This window comes from Centruroides sculpturatus, unplaced genomic scaffold, assembly GCF_000671375.1.
Source record: "Centruroides sculpturatus isolate CEXI.00-Female unplaced genomic scaffold, Cexi_2.0 scaffold922, whole genome shotgun sequence".
Taxonomy (NCBI): Eukaryota; Metazoa; Arthropoda; class Arachnida; order Scorpiones; family Buthidae; genus Centruroides; species Centruroides sculpturatus.
In genome coordinates, this window is record NW_019385066.1 from 250,312 (window position 1) to 269,242 (window position 18,931).

The 18,931-nt window shown below is 29.5% G+C and overlaps 1 protein-coding gene across 1 annotated transcript in view; it reads left to right on the forward strand.

Moving 5' to 3' along the window:
* Window positions 1-18,931, forward strand: part of LOC111634166 — a 153,483-nt gene that overhangs the window by 88,679 nt on the left and 45,873 nt on the right. Inside the window, exons 5-7 of the mRNA XM_023378870.1 lie at window positions 6,623-6,690; window positions 10,565-10,620; window positions 18,344-18,386. Of these exons, the coding sequence (XP_023234638.1) occupies window positions 6,623-6,690; window positions 10,565-10,620; window positions 18,344-18,386 (167 nt within the window). The remainder of the gene's footprint in view (window positions 1-6,622; window positions 6,691-10,564; window positions 10,621-18,343; window positions 18,387-18,931) is intronic.

Consider the following 18,931-nt stretch of genomic DNA (forward strand, 5'->3'; position numbering starts at 1 on the left):
TTGGCTAACGTTACGTAGTGTCGCTGATTCATTTGTGACTTTGCTTGACTAATATCAAGTATTTGCTGTTTCCCACTCCTTTTTGATATATTGTGCTAAACCAAAGAGAATGAGTCTTGGACAAACATTTTTAATTTCCACAACAAACTGATATTCAGCAAATAATCATGTGTATACATAAGTACTTGCCATATGATATATATATATATATATATCATAAAACTGCTTTACTGAGATGCAAGACAGAAAAAGTTGCACATTTAATGTTTAAACTTCTATTACTACATATATATAGTAATTAGTGTTTTGTACTGTTTAGTACTTCAAAAACAGCTTGAATGATGATAAATTGTTATTTATGGAACTTTTTATCAATAGTATTATTTAACTGTAATAGTTTGAGTAAACATAATTGTGAATCTGTGTTATCTTATATATCTGTACAGGCACTTTTCATATGAAATATTTGGACTGTTTAGTTTCTATAAGTAGAGTTTTACATTATATTTGATACTGTTATAGATAAAATTTAGTATATCTACTTCTGAGAAAATTTAATATTAATGTATTAAATAGTGAAAAATCAATATTTTGAAACAGTCGTGAATATTTTCATGTCTTGTTTTGGTTAACTGTATTCTGTCAATACAAATACTTTTAATATTTAAATGATCAAAAGATGAACTAAAGAAATTAATATGTGTTTTATTTTATGTATTTTTATTTTTTATTTTTGTTTTTTATCAGGTTTTAAGCTGGGAAAAAATTTTCTGTGGCAAAATTGAGAAACTGTAGCTAACATTTCTCATTCGCAAGGCTGCCCAGAACAATACACAATACATTATTGTTTAAACATTTGTTTATTCTCATAGATACTGTAAATTATTACAGTGTACCTCAGTACTAATATTACCATAAATCTGTTGTTACAACCCACAAATATCATACATTATTGAACAATTCTTCTTGGTTTTGATTCACACCAGGCAACAAATGCTGAATGAAAATCAAATTCCCATTTTCGGGGGCCATTTATGAAGATGTTTACTAAATTGCTGACATTTTTTACATCAACTGTTTCCAATTGGCATTTACAAAGCAGAATATATGACAGGGTGACTTCTGTCAAGATGGACATTTCTTTTGCATAGTCTGAGCAATGAGAGATTGCATTTGGTTGGTATTAACTGTCCCATTTTAGAAGAGATCAGGTGATGTTAGGGTTGCCACCAGGCCAGTATTGGTTGGTTTGACCTGCAATTGACAAAAATATTTAAGTTTCAACAAAACAGTTTAAAATATAAACAAAATTATATTTTAATTGACAAAATATCATATAAAATTATTTTTAATATTTAGTATGTTTACTTATAATGATAAAACTCTTGAACAACACCTTAAATACTTTTTTCAGCAACAATTTGTTTAAACAAATAACTACAAGCCAACCAATGCTGTATGTCATCAGGCTAGATACAGGCTATAATACTAATAAATTATGAAACAATTTGGTACTAAAGGAAAGTGTTAGACACCATCTCTTAATAAATTTAATAATTATAATTATAAATAATAAAAGGTCAAACATTTGTTTAAACAAATATTTTTGACCCTTTTCACAGGTCTGTATAAGGTTTAACAAGAAGATTCGCACTGCTTAAGAACACAGTTCAAATCTTTTTGTTAAATCTGATGCAGACCTGTTAAAAGTGGTCGAAAATGTTCTTTTATAGGAATTAAAGTGTTGCTGAAAAAAAAATATAAGCTGTTTCTCAAGCTAAATTTTCTGCAGTTTTGAGTTTTAAAAGTTGATTTTTTAAGATGAGTCAGTCTAGGCATTCATTTGATTCTTCTTCTTCTCAAATAAGTACATGCAGTTGTAGATTTAGGAAAACCTGGCTCAAATGAATGAATTCAAAACTTTGTTAACTTGTGATGATGCTGATGATTGTTTGGCTCATTGCATCGTTTGCCAAACCTCACTTAGTGTTAAATATGATGGATTTATGAGGTGTGCCGATTGTGAGATGCATTAAAAAAGAAAATCATTTGCTCATTACTTTAGTCATTGTGTTATCCAACAAAAAAGTTTTCAAAGATGGCAACCTTAGATGACATGGTGGGATAAGTTTTTTTTAGTAAAAAGGAATTAGCTGTAATTTGTTTGGGGGTAGCATTGCAATATCAACTTTATCTGCAACAAGAATACAAATTTTCTACTACACAATAAAAGAAAATTACATATAAATGGAGAATTTTCAGGTTTCTTTCAAAAGATTGATTCTGGATTTTCCAATCAATTTCCATTCTTAGTTCAATGTTTATTAATTAATGAATGTATGTGTTTGTAATGTAAATTGTTAATTTTTCTAAACTAAAATAAACTTTGGAAAGTATTCAAAAGAATTGGAATCAAAATTGGGAGAAATTTTGATATTGTCCCATCGATAGTTAACCACTTGGAAAATGTTAGTTTTTTGGCAAAATGTGCCAAAAAAGTTGTCGCTAAATCTAAATTCTTATAGCATTTTAGCAAAAAACTAGTGACAGCTTAAACCTTGCTTTATAATTGTAGAAATGTTAAATATTCTCAGAAATGAACATTGTGTTTGAATATAAAGATATGTTAACGATGGAATTTAATCAATTGGAACTTTTGTCACTTCTTATATTCTTTCTTAAAATACAAAAATATTTTTCATTACAAAAGAATTTCTGCATATACAGTAAACTCTCTAATGAATTTCAGGAGACCAAATTTTCTATAGTTCATTATTTGGAGTATTCTTTACTTGGAGAGTCATTTTATCCACATGCCCATATCTGTAGCATTCTGACAATGTCTGTAGAGATGAACTTACTGTTAGTGTCTAAGTACAAGAATGATAATACTGCAGTTAGTAACAACTGAATAACAATATATAGTAATGAAATTTATGATTTACAGTGTTTTTATTCATTCCTGTAATTATACAACCTTAACCTTGCAATTGATGTATGTACGATACAAGTGATGATGAATACAAAAATTTTACCAGATATACAGTATGAGAAAGTTCAGGCATGACTGCAGATGAGGCAAGGGATTGAGCAGGTGATAGGTGGGAAGAAGTTTCATGTACTGTTTCTACAGGCACTGATTCATACATAGATGTAGATGGAAAGACAATGGGAAGTGGGAACAAGTTGGTGAGAAGTACATGATCACAGTGGTATGGCAGAATTTGGAAATAGCATAAATGATATCTTGACCAATATGATGCATCATGCTGTTTACTACTTAGAGGTGTTTTCCAACAATCCCCCCCAAAAAAGAGTTCATTAGAGCTTTTCGTATTATGGAGATTCGTCATTAGAGAGTTTACTGCAATATTTATATATAATATTTATACAAATATATATATTATATATAAACTATATAATTTATATATAATATGTAAATATAGTACTATTCAAAAGTATGGAATAAAGTTACTGTTTTAAAAAGTATTGTAGTTTCTTATTAAAATAATGAAGTTTTGAAAATAATTTGACTTTTTAGACCAAATATAATGTATTAAATGTACAATAAACAGGATTTTGGATTTATCCAAGATCCTGTTTATTGTACATTTAATACATTAAAAGATAAAAAGTACCAAGAATAATGAATGTAGTACTGTCTTAACAAAAAAAAACCTGGCTTATTTTTATGGTTACAGTATGAGTTTGTTAAACAGAAGTAGCATAATAAAATGACAACAATGAATGAGATTTCAGTTTTGTATTAGTTTTAAAGTAGCAATATTAGACTGTCCTCAATACTGTCTCTGGCTTTAAGGATAGCCTAAGGAGCTGGCCAAGTACTGATGATGATTCTTTTTGTCCTATTTTGTTTCAGAATATGTTTTTTTACCTTCTCTAATATAGCCCTGATGTTATCAATAGGATTTAAATTGGTGGTTCTTGGACCAGTCTAAAATATTAATGCTTAATTCATGAAATGTGCCCTTTTTATTCATAAAGCAACAAAATATGACAATAATTCAGCATATCACAGGGGAAAACATGTGATGGTTTCCCTTTTTGCTTATGTGACAAAGTGACAAGAATTGCTAGAACAGCCATTTTTGACCCTCAAAGTTGTTTTTTTTTCCCCAGTCAACACTACCTGATATCATATATCATCTTCGTGTTCAGCAGCATTTGTCATGTCTCTGATAAAGTGCAGTTGTCTATAACCCTTAAATGAGATGTAGCCCTGACTCGTGATACCAGTCAGACTGGTATACACTCTGGTTGATAGGTTTCGCTATAAGTCCTAACAAGAGAGTGCCTGTTGCTGAACGACTGAAAGCATGATTCATCAGAGAACATTCCTTTCACTATTTGTCCACAGTTCATCACTGTACTTCTTTACCTATTCATAATGTTTCTTTTTCACTTTTACTTTTTTAGCTGTTAAAGTAATAGAAGGAAAGTGTTATAATCAGTCAAATTGTGACCCTCCAGGGTTTTTTCATTTCTTGATATTTTAAGGTACCTTGATTCCAAAAATTCTAAGGGGATAACAAAATTGTGTGCATGTTTGTTTACCTGTAGTTTGCTTTTTATCTTGGGATCCATGGACCAGAAATTTTGAAATTTGTCAGGAGTACTTCTATATATGTATAGTATTGATGCTATTACTTTTTGGAGATTATAAGTCAAGGAGGAGAGATAGAGGGGCTAGGGCTCATATCTTGAGTATGGTGTCAGACTTAATGAAAATTTTACTTATTATATTGGTATTTAGAACTTTTAGGGTAGGGGTGAACCCTACTCTAAAAATTCTTTTTTCTAACTTTTAGAAATTATCAATATAACCTGAAAATTATCAGACTTTCTTCCTAATTCCCTTAACCTCTTGTTCAAGTGCTTAGAAAGTGATGAAAGAACTCTCACCAGCTTTTTTTTCAGTTAATAATGGTTTTATTTTTGTTTTGTGGACTTCTAATTCCAGTCTGCAAAATCTTCAGCAAATGGTAACAGTACTTACGAAAACACTTGTCAATACTGTCCATTTGTTTTTTCTTTACTCTGAAGTTGTAAACCTGTATTTTTGGCATTCTTCCTAGAATAGCATCTCTTCTCTTTGGAGACACTCTTGATCTTCTACATTGGGATTTATCATGCATATTGCCTTTTCATTTTAGCTTGTTGAGATTCTTCACAACAGTACATTGAGCAACTAAAGAAATTTTGGTTGTCAAATTACCTTCTCAAATACCTCAATAGTTCTTTTTCTGTTATTTTATATATTTTCAACTTTTAAGTGCACATTAAGCAGCTTAAACATAAATATGACATGTTATGTGCATGATGCAATAGACAGTTGTGCTGATGCAACCAGATTGATGTAACCTTAATGGAATGTTACAGCAATAGCCTATCAATGTTATTGAAAAGATATAACAAAGGTTAAAATACTGCTTCTTTAAGAAATGATTAAACTTACTGAAAACTGTTGGGTTATTCCATACTTTTGAACAATACTGTGTGTCTGTCTGTCTTTGTATATAGCTGTAATATAAATCTATATTTCAAGTAAACAAAATTACTATTATTTATATTAACTATTATTTTTCTTTTTCAAAATTTCAAGAATTTCGGTTTGAATTTTGAGTATGTAGCCTGTCTTCACTTAACATTGTCAATAGGCTCTTGGAAATTGGGATGTTAAACAAAATGGCATATAATAAAATCAGATTTATCATATACTAAAGGATATGGCAAGAACATAACTCTTGTTTATATATTTTTGGTCATATAAACATCACCAAGCTGCTAAATAATCAAAACCCTCTAATATGAAAGACTGAAATGTGAGCTATACTTACCATATTTAAGAAAGATTAATGTAAGCAAATAAGGTTTTACTCAGAACAAAGTAAAACCTTATTTGCTTTCATTGGTACTGAAAGAAAGAAAGTAAGATAATTATTATCAAATTTTGGGAATCAGTTATGATGAGTGGTATTAGGGGCTAAATCCTCATTGCTAGAAATGGCAAAAATGTTTGCAAAGAGAAAATTGTAAGGAACATCTCCTACACCATGCAGTTCAAAACAAACAGTTAGTGATTCCAACAAACTATAAAGGGTGTTGTACAAATTTAAAATGCTGAATGAAAACAGGGCACATTAAATGATGTCTAATGTGTTGTTAATTTAAATTTAGGTTTTTCATTTGAAAAAGGTGAAAGTATACTGAATGCAAAATTTATTAACCAGTTTAATTGATCGTTCCCGTTAGTTTCTGTGGTAACGAGAAAGATCAATTAAAGTATATCATGAATAACCAAAATCCAAGGAACAATAAAGATATATTAACCAGATTTTGAGAAAAGAATTTTGTTATATTATTCTTATTGGATTGTGTTTGAAACCTCTAGCATTTAATTTTTACCTTATAGAATAAATTTTACTGTTTATACAGAAAATTCAACAGCAGTAATTGTAAATGATTATAAATGTACTTTGATTTTTCCTCAACAATGTTATAACTACACAACAATAAGTGAGGACTTGCTGTGTTTATTTATTTATTTATTACTCAGGATAATTTATTACATAGATTTTTAATGCTTTTAATTATTTTTTAGATTGTCTCATTCAAACTCTACACAACATGAAGGTCAGGAACCCCATGCAGAACATGGCATTGAAGAAGGTAATAAAATATGTTAATTAAACATACTCTATTTATCAAGATATATTTCATTATATAAAGTTATGATTAACGAATAAGAATTCCAATTATATTATGTGATCAGTGTAAGATGGCCGATCCGGGGGAGATAGGGGGCTTGAACCCCACTTCCTGGCACCTGTGTAAGGTTGCCGTCTCCTAGGTGGGATCTATTAATCCCGTGTCAGGATGGACCTAAGGGAAGGTTGTATGTGGGCTGTGACGGAGGAGGCAAAAGATGACAAGTGTTTTACACAAGAAAGCCGTTTATTGGTTATCGTTTATGCTTACATCGACAATCGACAGTCCTTCCTTAGTTTCTTCTCTCGACGTTGAGGAGAGGTGATAACTTCGGCGTCGGTCGTAGCCCCGGGGCGGACGAGATGAGGTCACGGATCCAGGCGGACGATCTGGAAGTGAAAGCGGCGGAGTTCACAGTTCTTTGCGACGACACACCACAAGAGAAGTCACTACCTTTCGTGGAGTCGGAGGAGAGCCCCCCTGACCTCGGATTTCGGATTTTTATAGTTTTTCTCTTCCACTATTCGGACTTCCGATTGGCCCTTCATCCCCTTTCTCGCTTCCCGATTGGTCTCTCTTTTGTTTTGGGATAAACTGAGACCGCCTCAGGTCACGAGAAAGGTCCGATTCCAGGTGTCTGCTCGACGCCGTTCTGTCGATTGTTGACAATATTGCAAGACTCGCGCTCATAATTTAGCTCCGTTACTCGCGATTTCTGTCATCTGGGTACTCGAACGATCATATGCAATGATTTATCTCTCTTAAATCTTTCCCTCTTTTCAGAAATTGTTTCCCTAGATTGACTGTTTATGAGAGCTGGGGTCAAAGTTCTACCTGCATATGACCACTTGACTCTGAATTATAACTTTTCACTCTGACTTTGACAGTTCGTTTAACACGTGTTTGAGTCATCCGAGACTCGTTGTCTACATTTTGTGCCGCGTTGTTTAAGTTATGGGATTTTTCTCTCCCTCTCATATTTAATCTATCGTTATTATATAATCATAGGAATATCGCGATTTACATGATTCGGACCTCGGTTGGGTCCTTACATCGGTCAGAAAACTGACCCTATAATATAATTGGAATTTTCTCAAATAGAGAAATTAAACTACCATGCCACCTCTATTAGATCCTACTGTGCTTAAACATTTTTCAAAATGTGGGCTTCTATTAAGATCATTATTTAACATATATTATTTTTCCTGCTTTTAAGATATGTAATTTCACAGTTGACAGAAGTTCTACTTTTCTGTATTTTGGTAGCCCACAATTTCTTTCATCTTTCAACAAGAAGACTGATAAAATTTAAATGATTAGAATTACAACAGAATTCTCTGATGGATCATAATTTTACCATATATGTATTCTGAGTTAATTAAATCCAAATGATATCTTTACATCTGTGTATATTCAGGACACACACTGCAATTATAAAGTTCTTGATTGCTTTTAGTTTTGTTTTGAGATGACATCACTTTCTATTGAAATATATTAATTTATTACATTTTAAATTAATTGCGATATTCTAAATTTGGGCTTAATTTCACAATGTTGCTGAATTTATTAATCAAAATGTTTGTGTGGGATATTAATTTGGTTAAAGAAAATTACAGATGTACATTGGAATTCCATGGCTATGCTGTACTGTTTTGATGAAACAACAAATTTTTCTTTTGATATTTAGTTTTATTAAGTAAACATGTCAAAATTATTGTCATTATAAAAATTGATTGAAATGACTTCATTTTACCAGTTTAAGTTTGGATCTGTTTATCGTTATTTAAAGGTAAAGGGGTACAGAATAATTGAGAATGTTAGAAATATTTTTAAAAACAAGTAAAACGGCAAAACCGTATTTGGGACAAAACTATGTCTCAGAGACGGAATCACTTTGATGCTCAAGGCAGGTCTCATTCTCATTCTCCTAACTTCTTTGATATCGCTGCTTTTGGGCGCAATCATTCAAACTTTGCTGGCCATGACCACGAGATAGTCCATGATGCATCTTTGATGAAATTAACTTATCTAATTTCAAAATTTCTCTCTGTTGAATTTTTGTCGATGTGTAACGAAAAGTTCCCATTTTTTAAAAAAATAATCATGGCTATTGTATCATCCAAAATTGTTTTTTTTATTTTGCACAAACAATATACAGTTTAACCCGATTATAATGTCATCGAATGTAACGACATCCCTAATATAATGTCAAATTTTTATCGGTCCTACAATTTTACTATTCTAGATAATGTTAAAAAAAAAGCATACTTGTAACAACAAAACCGTTTTAACATCATATTTGAAACACTCCCAAATTTACAAAATTAGATTACAAGAAGAAGCTACGTGTTCAGTCCTGATGTCAGAGTTTACTTCTTAGAATGACTGTGGGTGGGTGACCAGAATATGGCCTCAGGTATTTGATTTTCTTCAAGGAAATGTGGCTTCAAAGCCTGGTGAAAACTATGGGAGGTTCTTTTCATGATTTGATGAAAATACACACGTTTGTTAGTCAACAAATAGTTTTTATTTGCAAAAGCAATTTATTGCCTAATATTTAAAACTTACTTAAAATATCAAAAATTCACTTTGGGTCAACTTCCTTANCATGTTTTTTCTATCAGATTTAAATTCACATTTATTAAATCAATTGTACCTTCTATCGTATCAGACCTCTCCATATCATCTAACCTACATTTCTCAACAATTGGCATCTTCCTCTTCACCATATCCTTCAGTTTCTATTTTCTTTTTTAACCTTTAATTTCTTTACTGTCTGTCTTCCTATCAATCACTGACTTTCAAACTTCCAATAATGCATCAGCATCATTTTTTATTTATTATCACCTTGCTTCCTAAGCATAAGAAAAAGTAAATACACATCTGTTTCACTGTTCTCACATTTGTATATATTTCTTCTTCATAAATTATCCTTGTTTCATCCCACAATATTTTTACATTTCTGTCACAAGCCTCTTGCACCAAATTTGTTTTTAAGATATGTTTAATTACATTACTCTTAGCATCATTTATTCTCTTATATTCCTTCTTATAGATCCTACATACAAGTCATCCTCTGTTGTGCCTCTCTCCATCTTTATTAAATATACTTTGGATTGTTGTATGCTCTTAAATGTAGCTTTTTATTTCTCAACATATCAAACATCATGTTGCTATTCTAGAATGCCACCCTCCCTTCTACCTTTTTACAAACCTATTCAACATCTTTTATTCCCTCGGGATACTGACAAAAGGTCATTCCCTTCTCCATGTTCCGCTTTTTTCATCCTCCTCCCCGCTTTTCACGACACATCCGGTAATTTGACACTACACTGCTGCAGGGTGGTGCAAATAAAATTTTCATTATCATTTGATGTGTGCAACAGAAAGAGACTGATGTACGAGTATATTGTCAGTTTGTTGTATGTGCAGTTGGCAAAACAACCAATGGCAATTAATATGATAAACTAGCCTATGAACCAAGTGTGTTTTTATACTATACAATACATACTGTACATACAAAATCCAGTAATTCAACACCCGCCAGTCTGATATATGTCAGATTACAGAGACTCTACTGTATACGAGGATTATTTTCTTCTTTATTCAATATTGGAAAATGATACAAATTTAAAAACTGCCAAATTAATTATTTCCAAATAAAATATTATTGATGATTCTGGTAATTTTGTAAGAAATTAAACAATATCAACACTAATAATAGATATATTAAAATAAAAATAATTTGATACAAAGCTGTGAAAAATCTCTCTGTAGAATATTGAAATAGAGAACTGATTTCAAAACATTTTTTATAAATAATTATTTTTTTAAGAAAAATGGATATTATCTCTCAATTGTGTTATGACTGAAGAGAATAGAATGTTTCTTGTTTGTATTTGGAACTGGTAGTTATGATTTTGTCCATCTTGCTTGCTTATTTGAAATTTTTCATTTGTCTTTTGAATCATTATATGCATGAAACTCATTTTGATTTAAAATATTTTTCTCTGAAGTTTAGTTTTTAACCAAATGATAATGTTAGATTCATTCGGTCATAACTTGGCTAATCAGATATATAGAAACTAGCAGATGAGTTCGGCATTGCTCGGACAAAAAGTAATGATAGCAAAGATTTAGATTATCACCATTTTCACCAAGTGCAAGAATTAGGTCCTCCTCTTCTGAGACTAATTACAGAATTTTTAGATATCTGCTTACCACACCGATATAATGATAAATAAGATTCACTGCAACCATTAATCGGTGTGTAGTACCACTAAGTGATGAATAATAAGCATTTTCGTAACTCTGAGTAGTTCTTCAGGTTTTACTAAATTCAAAAAATAAGCTGGATCTTCCAGAATTATTCATAAATATAAATTTGAACATAAAATCAAACATTAAGATGAAGAGTTCAAATAAAGTGAACTTATGTGCATGTGCTCCCCATGTCATCTTTATATATCATGGAATACTAAATAGCATTCAGAATTTTTAGAAGGGTCTAAAAATATGTTTGATATCCTGCATAAATGCAAAAAAGGCATCTAAAATATTACAGTAGAAGCTAAGTTCTTCAGGGTAATTGTTAACCCTCACCCTCTCATCTCTTCTTAGTGTATGTTCTCATGATCTACTCTGTGTATCAAATTCAACTTTCAATCCCTAACTGTTTGGGCTTGCACTTATTATCATTATCAACCCATCTCGATTATATAAGATAAAGTAATCACATGTTTTTGGTCCAAATTAAGTTGCCATCTTCTATTAAATTTAATAATCAGAATTGAGTTAATTTAGAATATCTGGAAGAAAATTTTCTTACAGAATATTTTAATTTATATTATATAATATAAGTTTATGTAATATGTATATAATTTGTTGTTATATTTTATTTCTGCAACAAAAATACAAAGTTAAACCTTCATCAAGGAATCCACTTTATCTATCCTCTGAAACGTTTTCTTTTCATCGTCAGCAGTACACAGCATACATAACTTCTAGAATAATAATTAGAACAAGATGTCCAATGTTCTATTCCATGTTTTTTCTATCAGATTTAAATTCACATTTATTAAATCAATTGTACCTTCTATCGTATCAGACCTCTCCATATCATCTAACCTACATTTCTCAACAATTGGCATCTTCCTCTTCACCATATCCTTCAGTTTCTATTTTCTTTTTTAACCTTTAATTTCTTTACTGTCTGTCTTCCTATCAATCACTGACTTTCAAACTTCCAATAATGCATCAGCATCATTTTTTATTTATTATCACCTTGCTTCCTAAGCATAAGAAAAAGTAAATACACATCTGTTTCACTGTTCTCACATTTGTATATATTTCTTCTTCATAAATTATCCTTGTTTCATCCCACAATATTTTTACATTTCTGTCACAAGCCTCTTGCACCAAATTTGTTTTTAAGATATGTTTAATTACATTACTCTTAGCATCATTTATTCTCTTATATTCCTTCTTATAGATCCTACATACAAGTCATCCTCTGTTGTGCCTCTCTCCATCTTTATTAAATATACTTTGGATTGTTGTATGCTCTTAAATGTAGCTTTTTATTTCTCAACATATCAAACATCATGTTGCTATTCTAGAATGCCACCCTCCCTTCTACCTTTTTACAAACCTATTCAACATCTTTTATTCCCTCGGGATACTGACAAAAGGTCATTCCCTTCTCCATGTTCCGCTTTTTTCATCCTCCTCCCCGCTTTTCACACCTTTTCTTACTATCCTGTTCAGCTTTACTCCTGACTTATACATTTTATAGTGAATGAGTTGGTTTAAACGAAGAAACACATAGATTAAGATGACAGTTTAGAAGATCAATGATTCTGAATGTGGTGAATGAATATGTTCCAAACAAACTTTGAACTGCTGCTACTTTGTACCTAACTAGTTCTCTAGATTTCCAATATATCAAAGGCTCTTCTATTTCTTTCTTATAAACCTGAGTGCTTATCTTACTTCCTATCAAAATAATAAGATAATATCCAAATAATATATTTCCTTCTCTCCTTTCCTTTCTATCTCCAATTTCAGTACTTTGTAAAAAGAAAAAAGATAAATGGAAACAATATTCTTCTACTTTGTCATTCTTTCAAACAAGTAAATAATTATCAATGTACCTATTTATCTACAAATCATTGTCAAACTTTTTTACCACTTTCTCATCCATCTTCTGCACCATAACTTCTGCAAGAATCCCTGATACCAAGGATCAATTAGCAGTCTGACCTTCTGGAGATGAAATTTCCTTTTAAACATGAAATACAATTGCTTAATTGTAATACTCTATCTGGGCCAGAGTAGTTTCAATGTTGCTTGAATGGTTTCTTCCTGTACCATTGATGGGGATACAAGTTCCTTTAATATAAAACAGTTAATTCTTTTATCTCTGCCTCTTCCAATTTCATCACATCTTTAACAACTTGTTCTCAACTTCTTCCTGATATCTTGCACTCATCATCTTCTAGTACCTTCCATTAGAATCTTTTCACATGTAGGTGCCCATCTCCTTTACAGACATTTGAACAGGCCATCTCACTTTGTGTTTTTCCAAAGTCCAAACAATCTTGGAGCTGTTACTTTATGTTGCATCCTGACCTCCACCCAGCTCATACACCTTTTTGGTCTAGAAATTAAGTTGAGGTAGAGAATGTTGAATTCACAGCTGGTTTGATGAATTTGAATCTGATGGGGAATGGAATGTTCAACATAACTTATTCTGAAGATTGTTTAAAAAGTTTCATATATAGTATACAGCTGATGGAAGAAATACTTCCTGAAAATTAAGGTTTGACTTTCTCTATTTTTATTGTATTTTAATGCTGTGGAGTTGGTTTAGTAGTATTTAAGGTATCATATTTCTGATTTAATTAATCAGAAATATGATACCTTAAATATAACTAAACCAACTCCAACAACTTTCTTAATATTCCAGAATATTCTAACTTAAATTGGATGGAATTTGAAAAAATTGTAGACCTATAAATTCTCACTGTCATCTGTTTGTTTGTCTGTTCTTCCTTGATCTTGAGAATGGTGTTAGATAAATGAAAGGGAAGACCAGATATGGAAAGCTTACAGAAGGCAGGGCAGGAGGTCCAGATTAACTATATACAAACTTCCAGTTTGGAACAGAAGTTACATTATTTCAATTCAAAAATTTTTCCCTAAACAGAATTAGATAGATGATTGGCATGACTCTATTGTTAACAGGAAAAGTATGATGTACAGGGGAAACACTCCTAAACATCAATGCCTGTACTTTAATTAAATAAATTAAATTATGATGATAAATTTCAGTCCCTCATTGTGGTGATGTCACAATAAATAATTGCTCGTTTTTCAGTACACTTTCAGTTATCTCAATTTATAGGTACAGTAGAGCATTGATTGTTCGGATAACTGATCGTGTATGAAAAAATATATTAACCTATCCCATGTTGAAATTTTTCTCCATTGTGTGTTGCTTCGCATTGAATTTTCGTCAATGTTAAGCCTGATGAAAATTTTTTTAAAATAATAATCATGGCTATTGTATCATCCAAAATTGTTTTTTTTATTTTGCACGAACAATATACAGTTTAACCCGATTATAATGTCATCGAATGTAACGACATCCCTAATATAATGTCAAATTTTTATCGGTCCTACAATTTTACTATTCTAGATAATGTTAAAAAAAAAGCATACTTGTAACAACAAAACCGTTTTAACATCATATTTGAANCATTAAAAATTATTTCTTTATTTTACACAAACAAAATAAATATATTGAAAAATATAAAAACAAAAAAATTATATTTTGGAAGTTAATCTAGTATCAAAAACGTTCCAATTCAGCATGACACACAGTCCTTAGAAAAACACCACAAAAAACAAACAAAACTCACCACTCACGATGGGGGGAAAAAGCCTAGTTCAAATACTGGCTTATCCTTAAGTACCCTCTTGTGGTCGCACTGGTGCTGCTAGCTAAAACATGCACACCAACAAAAATAATATTCGAGTAGCCCAAGACATAGCCAAATATTGCAGTGCCACAGCACTAGCGGAAATTTGAATTTGTCAATTGGAACACTGTCGGTTAACTATTGTTTCGGTTGATTGGTATTCAGATAATCGATGCTCTACTGTAATTCTGCAATGAATGAAAAAGCTAGAAAAATTCTTATTCCACTGAAACTAATTGAAATAGAACAGATAGTGTATGGAACTAGGAAAATATTTTATGTCCATTTATACTATACTTTTGACCTTAACTAACTTCAATCATTGTGAACCCAATGCCTTCTGTACCCCATAGTACTACTTGGCATATTTCTGGTTGGGAAACACTAGTCTATAAGATTGGCATGCATTTGCAGCTTGTTCCTTCTCTCTCCTCATAAACCATGTAGACTCTTTCTGGCACTTAGCTTTGTGTATTCTTTACAATTATTATGTAAACATCACTAATACCAGTTCCTGTTTTCAAATACAAATATCTGATTGTGATGTTCCATTCAGCTTATATAAATTATTGTTTTCAAGAAATCATTTGTCAGTTCAGTATGAGGGTAATTTGTCATCTGTCTTTCAATTCACTCTTTGTAACTGATGTGTCTTGATCACTTCCTAACTGTGTTTACATCCTCTGTTATATCCCTGTAGAAGATTTTGACATAGGTGAATCTCTATTGCTAGCATATCATTTCAATTTAATCATGCATTATTTCATCAATTTAATCATGCATTTATTTTAATTTATTTAATCATGCATTATTTCATCAATTTAATCATGCATTATTGCTTCATCTTTCACTTTGAATGACTGGTGTAGCATGTCATTTGGTATACACTACTGAAACTTTGCAGGATTCAAATAATCTTGTGCAATTAAAATTTACATACATTTTACCAAAACTTGAAAAAATTAGAAGGTATTACTTCTTGAATAACTAATATTTTAATTTTATTTGGAAATAAATAAATGAAATTAAATATAAAATTTGCATTTGTTTTCTGATGTATGTTTAAACATTCCAGATACAATAAATATTTTAATAGCTGTTACATTTATAAATAGCCTACAGAAAATTTAAATTGCTTACATTATTTATTATTTAATTTTCTTTCAATTTTTTGAAAATACATTTCAAGTGTTATGAAATATTAAGTTACTTGATAATACTTATTTAAATAAATTGTATACAATAATAATAATTCCTAATTCTATTACAAAATCTATTGAAAAAACGTTTTTATAAGTTATTATTTTAAAAGTAAATGTTTAAATATGCTATTCATTTGAAATAATTTAAGATTCATTATGTTTTGAATTTGATATGAGTTAATTATTTCTCTGTTAATTAAAATAATTAACTTTCTTTGATGAGCTTCTTATATGATACATATTGACTCGGGAAGTTTCAAACACCGTAATTATCTGATATTAATGGTGATATTGGATTAGGTTTCTTTTAATGTTAATCACAATTCTGATGACTTGCAGTATATTTGCAAGATTTCTGCATAACATTAAATTATTTATTACAAATTAGGTTGAAAGTTAAATTATTCTTGGATATAACACACAAATTTCGAATCAGTTTTTTATTATTGTTTTATTTGATATTTTACTATGATATTTCACTTTCTCGTGGATTAACTATATTATGATGACAAAATATCCCTTCAGTAATTAGTTTTTTTTTTATACGAAACAAAATTCTGCTTTGTTGTTTAGTACTATTAGTTTTTGCCTAGAATAATGCATAATTATTTGTATATCATTATTAATAATGCTTTAAATAAAAATAAAATGTGTTAAATTTTATATTTCTGCTCTCAATACTCTGTTTATAAGTAAATTTTCAATTAAATAACTCAAAAGAGAGAAATCAAAGAGAGAATTTTTTTAACAGGTGTCAGTTCAGAATTTGTGAGAATTATGTAAATATTTTTTATTAAAATCTTTAGAATGTTTGTTTTTTTTTAATTAAAAACTTTGAAATTATTATTAATGACAATTTTTATCTATTTTTTCAAACCAATTAAACTTTTTTAATAAATTTATTTGAGTGGAGTATGACAAAAAAAAATCTATTTTTAAGATTACAGAAGAGAAAAAACTGTTTGCATTCATTTTGTTTATTGAATGAAATATTTTAATAATTCATGTAGCAATTTATTGTTTACATTTGAAGTTAATGAACTCCTGGACTAGAACTTATTAACATTTTATGTAGTATAATTTTATTATATCTTATTATATGTAAAAATTAAATTAAAAGTAATTTCAGTTAAAATTCAGAATCAGTTTGAACTTTAACAGAAAGATGCAAATATTTATTGTTGTATAATTTATCATCATTTTATCTTTTCCATATAAGTATTTACTAATAATTATATATTCTTGAAGTAAATAGCGTATACAATAATAATTCATTTTAACTATAAGCTGAAGAAAACTTCCGTGTGCATGCATTTAATGATATTTTTTTCATCAAACCTTTTTAAATTATTTGTTTAATACTTTTAAACTTTAAATTAATTCTAAAGTTAATAAATCAATAAGAGGAAATAGTGTTTTTCAATATCTTCCAAGGTCAATATACAGTATTAATACAGTATAACTTAGATTTTTCAAAATTTAGTAATATAATTAATCTAAAATAGTAATACAGCTATGTAGCTATATATATAAAATTATCAAGTTGCTACTTTATAATTGACCAAAATTCATTTAGTTTAATATTTTTAAGATGTATTAAATATAATTTATAGTTGAATAAAATTATCTTACCATCTTAAACATTTGAAGTAATATTTAAATTTACAGTTGTAAAAGTCCTATCAGCAAATAATTTTCTAAGATCGGTATAAAACTCCTGTGCTAAAAAGCAGCTGTGACCTCTTTTGTTTGCGTATTATGTTTATCATTTTACCAGATGGAGTTTTGGAAGTCAGGTGGCATATCACATAATGCTGTATGCAATGAAATTGAAAAGATAAAATTTAATGATCACATGGAGTTTATTTTCTCATTAAACAATTTTATTCTACATATACTAATACTAGAGGAGAGAGAGAGAGAAAGCTGTAATTAACTTTGTATGCTAGTGATGTGTGTATGTGTATAAGGTTTAGAAGCTATCATCATGATTTTTGGTAAAGATATTTAAATGTTTGGATTACAATCTCAAAAAAAATTCCTGGAATGATTTAATGAATTATGTCTTTCCTAAATTGCTTAATCTACAGTAAGAATTTTTTTTTTAATCATTTAATTTCTAAGAAATGTTGAATAATTTAATTAACTTAATTAGAATAAATATTGACTGTAATATGAAGTTTAATTAGATTATAAAATAATTAATAAAGTTAAGTTAATTTATTACTTATTAATCTAATATATTAAACGAGTTAATTTTTATTATATTATAAATTGCCGTCACAAATAATTCAGGAAAATGTAAAAGATAAAAATTGGAATATATTTAGTCAATGAATTTTTAAACAGAAATTGTATCTAATAATACTATTGATCATTATTTGCTCTATTTTAAGTGTTTTTTTTTATAATTCAATGTTTTATTCACAGAATCAGGAAATTTCCATGGAAAGAAAAAATACTTCTAAAGAAGGTCAGTTTTTTGTTTAATGTTTTGTTTTTATCGTGACTAAATAATCAAATGACTAATTTGTTTTTTCTTCTGTCTAAAATGCTATCAAAGTTGTGCAATATATGAAGTTGTGAATGTAACATTACACATGTGCATGTCCTTTCACACACACGTGCGCATGTGCGTGTGTATGTGTATGTATGAACTTTTTACAGAAAAGTTTTTACAATTATTTATGTTAAATTAAAATGTTAAAATAAACTTTTTAAATTATTTTTCATTGGAGAACAAAAATTCAAACAAAAATATTTCATTATTATTATTATTATTAATGTTATAAAATCTAAAAACACTCCATACCAAGCAATGTTACAAAATTAACAAGATAATTGTGTATTAGCATTACAGAAAAGATTTCTGTAATGCTGATAGATAATTGTCTTGTTAATTTTGTATAAAATGTTTTATCATAAGATGGTCATAACCTAGGGTTCACCCATATTTAAAGTATTCAGTTTTTATTTGAAAATGAAACAAACCATAGATACAACTGTCATATATTTCTA